Raw genomic sequence first — 10,489 nt, forward strand, 5'->3', positions numbered from 1 at the left:
TTGGGTACTGTTAGGGACTCAATGTGTCCCCCACCCCTCAATTCATATGTTGAAGCCCCAATCCCTAATGTGACTGTTTTGGAGATAGTGCTTTTATGGAAGTAATAAAGGTTAAATGAGGTCATAAGGGTGGGGCCCAAATCTTAATGAACTGGCGTCCTTATAAGAAGAGAAAGGGACAGCAGGGCATTCTCTTCGTAAACACAGAGGAGAGGCCACACACATGAGGATGTAGCAAGAGGGGGGTCCTCTGAAAGCCAGGAAGGATCGCTCACCAGAAGCCAAACCTGCCAGCACCTTGCTCTTGGACTTAGAGTCTCCAGAATTGTGAGGAAATGTCTATTGCTTAAGCCACCCCATTTGTGGTCTTTTGTTATGGCAGCCTGAGCAGATTAATACAACTAAATATTCTACGGTAAGTGTACATTTAGTTTTGTAAGAAATGGTCGAACTGAATTCCTCAGTGGCTGGACCATTTTGCATTCTGAGAGTTCCAGTCTCTCTGCAATCTTGTCGAAATGGGGTACTGTCGGGAGTTTTCATTTTGTTGATATTGATATTTTTTTATGTGCTATGTTTTGTAGGTAGTAATAGCCGAGGAAGCAGTTTGAAGCTGAAAATATCTTGGAAGTATCCTTCTGAGGTCCCGTCTGTCTTTGGGATCGTCTGTACCCCATTTCTCTTATCTTTCTTCTGGCCTCATTCTATCCCAAGGGCAATATCCCCTAGGCAGAGCCAGCTAGTGATCTGGTACATTACAGTCCTCATGAGAGGTGAACCCATGTCTGAGAATGTTCAGGAAGAGGGTAGGTGTCTGCAGGGCTGGCCTCAGGAGTCCTGTGCATCATTTAAAGTTCTGCTGTCACCATCTTGACATTTTTTTTTAAAGATTTTATTTTTATTTATTTGTCAGAGAGAGAGAGAGAGAGCACAAGCGGGGGGCAGGGGGAGGCAGCAGGCAGAGGGAGAAGCAGGCTCCCTGCTGATCAAGGAGCCCAATGCGGGGCTCAATCCCAACACCGTGGGATCATGACCTGAGCTGAAGGTAGACGCTTAACCGACTGAGCCACCCAGGCGTCCCACCATCTTGAAATTCTTAATAATTTTTTGAACAAGGGATCCACGTTTTAATTTTGCACTGGGCCTCCACAAATTATGTAACCTGTCCTGGGTGTAGGAGGTCACAGGCCGGGCAAGGCTTCTCAGCAGGTGAGTTAGCAAAAGGCCCTCGTCTGCTCCTACGGACCACACCTCTAACCTAACCCAAGCACAACCTCAGGGTACACCTGGCTCCTGGGCGCTCTTGTGGCCTGTCTCTTGTGCTGAGCTGGGTTAAGCATGATTAATTTGGAGGCTTCACAAGAGGATTGTTGCCCTAGGATCCCAGTATCCAAATGAGGATTTGCCTTAATTAGGGCCTCTTAATTGGAAGGCAAATGGGAGCTCCCGCTTCTACCCTGACACCCCCAAAGTACTTTTGTACTTTGGCTTTTATATGGAGAGATAAATCAACAACATCGTAATGTCTTCTAATTGTCTCTCTGCCAGCCCAGTTGGCAAGAAGCTCATTCAAAGGAAGGTAATTTATGGGGAGTTTTACTACATTTAAGCAGATCACTGAATGCCCAGGTCCAGGAGGATGAATGGTATTAACCAGAGACACTGGGGGAGGGGGGAGGGGGGGAAGAAGCTTTGGAGGTAGCACCCAGAGCTGGCTGCTAAGCAGGCGCATGACCTCAGGCGACTGACCTAATCACTCTGGACTCAATGATTTCAACTCTAAAGTGGAATTAATAATACTTCCCCATAGGACAATTTGATCGTAAGGAGTCAACAAGAAGACTCTGTAACTTGTCTGAGGCTGGCATGCATCTGCCCTCCATAAGTGCACGGGGGATGGATGTCCCTTTTGACTGCTCTGCGCATGCCTGGGAAAGAATAAATTTTGTACTTCTCTGAAAGGCCACTTCACAGACCTGCTTGATCCTCTTTCCAGCTTCCTAGGAGCTGGGTCAGGATTATCAGCCTCCTTTTATTTTATTTTATTTTAGATTTATTTATTTATTTGAGAGAGAACGAGTGAGTGTGTGAGTGGGGAGGGGGGCAGAAGGAGAGGAAGAGAGAGAATCTCAAGCAGACTCCCCACTGAGCATGCAGACTGACACGGGGCTCGATCTCGCAACCCTGAGATCATGACCTGAGCTGAAATCAAGAGTCAGACGCTTAACTGACTGGACCACCCAGGCACCCCTCATCAGGCTCCTTTTAGATTTAGGAAAAGGAAAGCCCGGTGATCAGAAAATAAACCAGGAGTGATATAGAGCACTGGGGTGGCTAACTTCAGTTCAGAACCATGTGGGCTTCACTCCAGAAGCATTTACATCTGAAATCATTCCCTCACAGCTTCAAAAACCTTTACCTGTGTGGCCCAGATTAAAAGAGCAATGACAGGGGTGCCTGGGTGGCTCAGTTGGTTAAGTATCTGTCTTCGGCTCAGGTCATGATCCCAAGTCCCAGGATCGAGTCCCAGGATCAGGCTCCCTGCTCAGTGGGGTCTCCTTCCCCCTCGGCCCCTCCCCCCTCTCATGCTCGCTCCCTCTCAAAAAAAAAAAAAAAAAATTTAAAAAAAAAAAAAGCAATGACATGTTTACCAAATGGATAACCTGTAGGATGGTGTATGAAGACCTGATGGGGTCTTTCAAATAGATATGATTAGTACAGTGATGGAGGGACTGGAATCCAGACGATGTGGGTTCGAATCCTCACTCAGGCTGTTGGTAACTGCCTTAAATATATTACTCGTTATCTCTGTATCTCAGTGGCTCCATCCCTTAAGTGAGGTTTAAATAATATGACCTGCCTCGTAGGGTTGTTGTGGGGACTAAACAAGGTAATAAATGTAAACTTTGCTTGGCACAGGGTAGCACGCTATACTTGCTGGTTCTTTTCATAGCATGTTTGGGTAACCCCTGGAGTCCACGGTCTTAGGCCTCCCTATTCTTCAACTCTGGGTGGAGCTGACATTCTAAGGTAGGGGATAGTCTCCAAGTGGGGGGTCGGTGAGTCCCAGAACTGAATGTGACCCTGGGACAGGGAAGGAGGCCACAGCTCCGTTGCATAGTGACAGGGCTTTCTTTGTGTGTGCAGAGAAAGGGTGCTGTTTACAGGTAACTAGGTGGAGGGTTATAATCTGTAAAGAAGTTAAAGGTTAAACGAAGGGGCTTCTTCCGGGGAGATGAATGGGACCTGGTGCTCTGAACCAGCTGGGTTGTCCAGAGGGACAGCCTTCTGGGCCCTGCCCACCTCGTAGATGGGGGTCTGGGGTTTATTATGCAGATTAGACTTGGCCTTTCCCCGTGACCATAGAAACCCAACCAGGTCTCTTTCAACAGTGCTCTGAGGAAGGGTTATTTAAGTCTGGCACGGCAGGATCGGCTGCAGCACAGACCCTCCTTGGAATAGCCCAGAGCCCTGGGCCCTCTGCTCCCAAGTGAGATGGGGTGCCACACAAGCAAGAGCACCAAAGTGGTGGGGGAGTCCCAGAAACCCGGAGAACAGCCTGAGGGAGAAGAGCCAAATCTGGAGGCTGGTGCTGAGGTGGCAGATGGCAAAGACACCTCATCGAAGGATGGGGGCCCTGCGCCCAAGAGCTGAGGTGCTTTCCTCTAGAGGTGGTCCAGACCCTCACTTCATTCCGGGAACTGCCTTTGGCCAATGAAACCTGAGACAAGCCCAGTCCTGAGAACCTCCAAACAGAAGGAGGAGAGAGAAACCTCTGCCTTCAGCACGTACCCTCCTCAGGCTTTGCTCTTTGGAGCTGTGAGGAATCCTATTTCCCTGGCTCTCCAAGAAGAGGACAAAAGAGGGCTTCACACTTCATCGTGGGACTTGCCCACAGCTTCTGGAGATGGGTGAGCCCCGTGGCAGACTGTTCTGGCTCCGGGGAATAGCCATGTGCTCATTCTGGGGACCCCCAGCTGCCTCACCTTCTGACCTCTCCTAACGTCCACTGGGCTGTGCGGGCATCGGTTTGCTCTCTTTCTCTCTCTCCTTTTCTTCAAGAGCTGGCTGAAGAGCCAACATCCCTAGCAGGAACGTTTTCATTTGGCTCGCTCCGCACTGTTGGTATGAATAATTTAATATTTAACTGGGAGAATTGTTAATGAATTATGGGAACAATCAGAATCAGGCTGTGATGGGAGCAAATGGAAGGCAACGGGCCTGGTCATCCCGGAAGGGGAGCCTTGGGTGCTGGGGGGAAGGAAAGAGGGTGCATGTTCCTGGTTTTCGAATCCCCAGAAAACTGCCCCTCTGCTGAGATCCCTGTGTCTCCTCATATCAAAAGTCTGTCAATTTGGACCCTGTAGCATCTAAGCTATCTGAATCCAGCCCTCAAAAATATTTCGCTGTTTACTAACATGCCTGTCAGCCTTTCTTCCTCACCCACCCTACCCCCCCACACCAACCCCGCGTGTGTTTTGTTTTTAATTCGGAAGCATTTTAATTTGAAATCAAATGGACATGTTTGCAAATACGTGATGACAGACACATCTGAAAGACAGGCCTGGGGATGTGAGAAGAGAGGGCCAGCCAGAAGGGGTGGGTGTAACTCCGTGGAACAGAAGTGAGAAGAGAAGCTCTAGAGTCTTCTCTTTGTGCCAGGCACCGCCGCTGACGAGTTTACAGGGGTGCTTTAGGGTAACCGGCGTGACCGCTCCCATTTTATAGATGAGGCCATTGAGGTACCTGGAGGTTAAGTCACTTGCTTGAGCTTGGCTATTCAGGACGGGGCAGAACCCAGAGCTGAAGCCAGGCCACGTGGCTCCTGGATTCATGCTGTTCATCACTGCTGAGTCCTGTTTAAAGTGGAGGGGCTTCCCTGTGAATGCATGCAAATCCAAGTCTGTGCGTAGGGAGGACCATTTCTCTTTCCTCATTTGGATGTACCTGCCTATGAAGAAGGAGGCAACTGGTCCACTAGGCCTGTGTGTGCCTTGAGGGACCTCTCTTTTCACTCTGGTGGTGGGGGAGGGGTGGCTGCAGAGGAGGAGGGGGGATGGAAGCGTGAGCAGGGGAACATGGGGGAGAGAGAGAGAGAGCACAAGCATGAGCGCAAGCTATTGGAAATGACCCTTCTTTTTGGCCATAGAAACCTCAGAAACTGAACAGGAGTCTTTTGAGATGACGAGGCAACCAGGCTGAAGAGAAGGAAAAGAAGGAAGGACAAGAAGTAAAGCAATTCAGCCTGAAAATGGACTTCAGCCTGAAAAAATGTTCCTTTTGCTTCAGCAGAGCCTGACATCTTCCAAAGACAGTGCAGGAAAGACCGGGGCCTCGTCAGCTGGCCCGGGGCCCTGCGCCTTCCCTGGGGGTGGTAAACTTTGAGTGGGCCAGGAAACAGGCCTGGGCTTGCAGCTGGGGATCAGGAAGTTTGGGGCCTCTTTCTGCAGCTTACTGGGGATAGGCCAAATTCGGGGAACTGCTTTCAATTTTTTTTTTAAAGACAATTCTGTTTTTTTTTTCCCTCCTCCCTCCTAATGGAAATTCACCCTGCAAAACAGGGCTTTGTGTGGGAAGAAGCTGCTCAGAGTGCACCCTCAGGACTCCTGGAAAAAGTTCTCAGCTGCTGGTGAGGCTTTGAGGCTGGGTGGTGCTCATCTCCCTGGTTACTGAGAGGTGGGCCTTAAACTCCACTTCTTACCAAATCAAACCAAGGAGGGAGCCTCCAGGTCCTTAGACATTCAGAGGGTGGTTTGTTCTGCGTCCTCCTGGGATGGTGCAAAATGCTCATTTCATTAAATTCCAGATCTCTGAGGGTTTTTAAAAATCGGAAGCTTTATCCACCTTCAGTTGTGACAGGCTTGCTGCGTTTTGCCAGGAAATTCATCTGTAACAGGAAAAAGTACCCGGTTTCTTTTTAAAGACATTCCAATGATTCCATGGGGATCCAGTACCACTTATCTGACTCCCTCTGAGGCTCAAGGGCCTGGTGAAAGTGGTCAGAATTATGTCCACTCAAACGTATCTTGAACCTTTTAAAAGACAGGTCTGTACAGACCCTGTCCATCACTTGAACGCCAGTGCTCTGGCCCACTTCCCAAACTACCGGAAGAGGAGGGATTTGTTTACTAGTCAATTTACCTACCTACGTATCCTTCCACCTGTCCTTTCTTCCTTCCAGCCATCCAGCCATCTATCCATTCCTCTCCCTTATCTATCTATCTATCTATCTATCCATCCATCCATCCATCCATCCATCCATCCATCCAGCTCTCCCTTGGATTTTTCATCTGTATGTGGCAATAAATTTCCCATTTCAAACCAAATTCCCTTATTAAACAAATACTTAATTGAGCTTCTACTCTTCTCTATCACTCATTCATTCCTTTCTTTCTTCATTCATTCACTCAGCGGTTACTGGGTGGCTACTCTATGCCAAACTCCTCAGGGTTAATAAAAGGTTGAAGTTTGTCTTTCTGGGAGCATAGCCTGGAACAGGGTGGTCCAGAGAAATCCTTCCAGCCCAGGTGAGGCCTGAGTGGAGGCTTCAAGAGTAAGTAGGAATTATCTAAAGAAAGAGGATGGGTGTTTCAGGAGAAGGGGAACGTATGACCCAAGATTGGTGGCTGCGTGGGGTGTAATGGGCAGTGTTGTGGGAGCCTGAAGAGCATGTCACTTAGTAAACAGGAAGGTGACACTTGACAAGTAAAAAAAGGATCAGGTCATGGAAGGCCTTGTATTTTATACCAAGAGGCTGAGAGTTCATCCTGATGATCATGAGGAGTCCACTGAAGGACTTCAGGCAGAAGAACAAAGCTAGGACATCGATTGCTTATGACTGCTTCGTATCCTGCCTTCTGGTAACAAAGCCCATCTCTTCCCCTGCCAGGACACTTTTCTTCCCACTCTCAGGTTACATGATCCCATTCTCAGGCTCCAGGCTGAGCATTACTTATACCTGGTCAAAGTGATTAGTTCAAAGGAGGTCATCTGGCCCAAACCAGTCCAGACATTTTGTTGAAGCAATAAGCAAAGAACTATCCACTTTCTTTTGGGGTTAATAAAATTGTAGGATTTTTTTTTTTTTAAGATTTTTTTTTGACAGAGAGACAGCGAGAGAGGGAACATAAGCAGGGGGAGTGGGAGAGGGAGAAGCAGGCTTCCTGCCGAGCAGAGAGCCCGATGCGGGGCTCGATCCCAGGACCCTGGGACCATGACCCGAGTCGAAGGCAGACGCTTAATGACTGAGCCACCCAGGCGCCCTAAATTGTAGGATTTAAGTCTGGAATCTCTTAGTGGCATTCCTCATTGGGGAAGTCCTTGAGAATGAAACCATAGAAGAGATTGGGGCTGAGAGAAGTGGAGACCTATTCCTGATGAACTTGTTTGGGCAACTGGACCCAGCCATGCTAGAATCTAATACTATCCCTGGATGATTAACACAAACCAATATATTCTCATTTGTTTGTTTTTTTCTTGCTGAGAGTGGTTTGAATTTGGTTCCTGTCATTTTCAAAGAGTTCTGAGTACATCAGATCCACTCAGATTTATATTTTCAGTGGAGTAACTTGGTAGCTGTTTGAAAGATGAAGGTGAGAGCGATAAAGCTAAACAAGAATACCAATTAGAAGACAAATGCCCAAATTAAGAAAGATATATTAGGTAGCTGTTACTATTTATTGCAATGCAACCAGCCACAAAATCTCAAAGCATAGACTTTCTCTTCTTCTTCTTCTTCTTTTTTTTTTAAAGATTTTATTTATTTATTTGAGAGAGAGAGAGAGAGAGAACGAGCATGGAGGAGGGGCAGAGGGAGAGGGAGAAGCAGGCTCCCTGCTGAGCAGGCGGTTCCATCCCAGGACCCTGGGATCATGACCTGAGTGGCAGACACTTAAAACCAACTGAGTGGCCCAGGCACTCCAACTTTCTCTTCTTGATCATATGTCTGTGGGTCACTGTGGCTCAGGGGATCAGGCTATCTGAAGAGTGTTCACATGATAAGTAGCAGGAGCACAAGAGACTGAGTCTGAGGAAGTATCCTTTTGCATGGAGGATGGGGGAGTGATTGTCAACAATAATCTACTCTGATACAAAAGGGATAGGGCGAAGAAGACAGATTCAAGAAATATTTAGGGGGTAAAATGAACCAGTTTTGGTGATTGATTTTTCATCGGGGTTGAGGGAGAGAGAGGAGGAATCAAGGTTTCTGCTGGGGTGATGAGTGATGATGGTGCCACAATATGAAAAAGGGACTCCAGGAAGAGCAATAGGTCTAGAGGGAGGGTGAGGAGTTGAGTGTCAGAAGGGTTGAGCTTGAGATGCTCACATGACAAAAATAGTAACTTGGTGACTGATTTAACTAGACTTATCGTGGTGATCATTTCATGATATATACGCATATCAAATCATTATGTTGTACACCTGAAACTAAAAGAATGTTATATGTCAATATACCTTAATTAAAAACATAGCAAACGTTTATATCACTCTTACTCTGTCTGGGCATTGTTCCAAATGCTTTATATGTAGGTCTCATCCAATCCTCACAACCACCCTATCCTCACTGTACAGATTAAAGCACAGACAATTAAATAATTTACCCCAGGTCTTTTAGCTCCCAAGGACAAAGCTAAAAACTGGCAGGTTGGCTAGAGCTTGAGACTTAGAGAATTTATTTGGGAGTTGTGGGGACCCTCTTGGACCCCCAGAGTTGGTATAAACATTGTTTTAAAGTAGAAATGTTGGAGGGCTGCCTGGGTGGCTCAGTTTGTGAAGTTTCCAACTCTTGGTTTTGGCTCAAGTCATGAGCTCTTGGGTTGTGAGGTCAAGCCCAAGGTAGGGCTTGCCACTCAGCGGGGAGTCTCCTTGAGATTCCCTCCTCTGCCCCTCCCCCGCCTTAAATAAATAAATAAATAAATCTTTAAAAAACCTTAAGAAGTGAAAATGTTTGAACACAGAAATGCAGACAAATCTTTTTTATTTTTTATGGAATCTCTACACCCAATGTGGGGCTTGAACCCACGACCCTGAGATCAAGAGTCACATGCTTCACTGACTAAGCTCCACTGACAAAGTTCTTATCTGAACTTCACTTATCACCTAAAGCAGAACCTGCTGAAAATACAGCTGCTATTAACTCCCTTCCTACGGGGTTTCCTGAAAATTCATTTGCCAAGAAGGTAGATTGCCCATTTCCATTGGTGTCAAAGAGCTCAATAGAAACTTCCATACTCTCCCACTGAAGCTCTAAAAAACTCATTTTCTTTAATTGGTATACATACATCTTTCTTTGGGCAACTCCATGAGTTTTTCATTACTCAAACTCTCCTGCGTGCACATGTGAAAATAAATCTTGTCTTTTCTTCTGTTAGTTTGTATTTTTTCATTAAAATTTGCAGGCCTCCAACCCCTGGACCCAAGTTGGGAAAGGTAAAATTTTCCTCCCAAAAGAGTCATCAGAACACTTTCAGTTAAAGCCTGGGAGTATATTAGCTCCCTGCACCCTCTCCCCCCACACATATACCCTGAGGGGAAGAGCTGCTCACAGCAGAAGAGCACATGTCAAGGGATGAGCTCTGGAAAAAACAGTATTTAAAGGGTGGTTAGCTGGAAAAGCCACAAAGAAACCAGAGAGGGACGAAAGGTCAGACTAGTGGAAGGTAACTCAATGGCTGTCATGTGTAGAGCCCTTCCCAAGTGCCAGGCATTGTGCTCAAAGACTTTACAAAAATTATTTAATTTGCTCCTCATAATAGCTCCATAAGGCAGGTAAAATTCACATAGTATGGCAAGACAACACATTTATGAAGGTTGGGTGAATTGCCCAAATTCACACAGCTAATTAGTGTCAGGGCGATGATTGAACTCTAGAGGTGATGGTTTTAACTGTGGTAGTGGATTGAACAGTATTGTCCCAAAATTCTTGTCTACCTGGAACCTCAGAATGTAATCTTATCTGGAAATAGGAGTTGAAGGTATAATCAAGTTAAGATGAGGTCATACTGAATTAGAGTGGGCCCTACATCTAAAGACTGGTGTCTTTAAAAAAGAAAGGAAAGAAAGATTTGGATACAGAGACATGGGGGAAGAAGACCATATGAAGGTAGAGGTAGAGGTTGGAGCCAACAAACCACAAGCAAAGGAACACCTGGGGGGACCAGAAACTGGAATAAGCATGAAGGATTCTTTCCTAGAGCCTTCGGGGGGAATATCGCCCTGCTATCACCTTAGTTTGGACTTGTAGCCTCCAGAATGAATTTCTGCTATTTCAAGCTACCAGTTTATGGTACTTTGTTATGGCAGCCTAGCAAACTATTACAACCACTGTGCTATCACTGGTTTTCTTAGAGTAGAAGACTCTAAAGAGAGTGATGTCCGTGACTTCCAGGAGGAGGGATGGATTGTCGGGGTTGAGGAAGGGTAGAACCTGCCCCTTTAGGGGTGTGTTTCTGAATCACACTTAAGGCTTCTTCAAGGTATGCACTCTCAC

The 10,489-nt window shown here is 46.6% G+C and overlaps 1 protein-coding gene across 1 annotated transcript; it reads left to right on the top strand.

Moving 5' to 3' along the window:
• The first annotated feature begins 3,247 nt into the window (after nt 1–3,247).
• CHD9NB (CHD9 neighbor) lies at nt 3,248–9,380 on the top strand. Its single transcript, XM_073884383.1, has 2 exons — nt 3,248–4,125; nt 5,150–9,380. Exon 1 carries the CDS (start codon nt 3,496–3,498, stop codon nt 3,652–3,654), a length of 159 nt encoding a protein of 52 aa, XP_073740484.1. The 5' UTR covers nt 3,248–3,495; the 3' UTR covers nt 3,655–4,125; nt 5,150–9,380.
• The last annotated feature ends 1,109 nt before the right edge of the window (nt 9,381–10,489 follow it).

This window comes from Callorhinus ursinus, unplaced genomic scaffold (genome assembly GCF_003265705.2).
Source record: "Callorhinus ursinus isolate GAN/ISIS: 27379988/994484 unplaced genomic scaffold, GSC_fseal_2.0 scaffold56, whole genome shotgun sequence".
Taxonomy (NCBI): domain Eukaryota; kingdom Metazoa; phylum Chordata; class Mammalia; order Carnivora; family Otariidae; genus Callorhinus; species Callorhinus ursinus.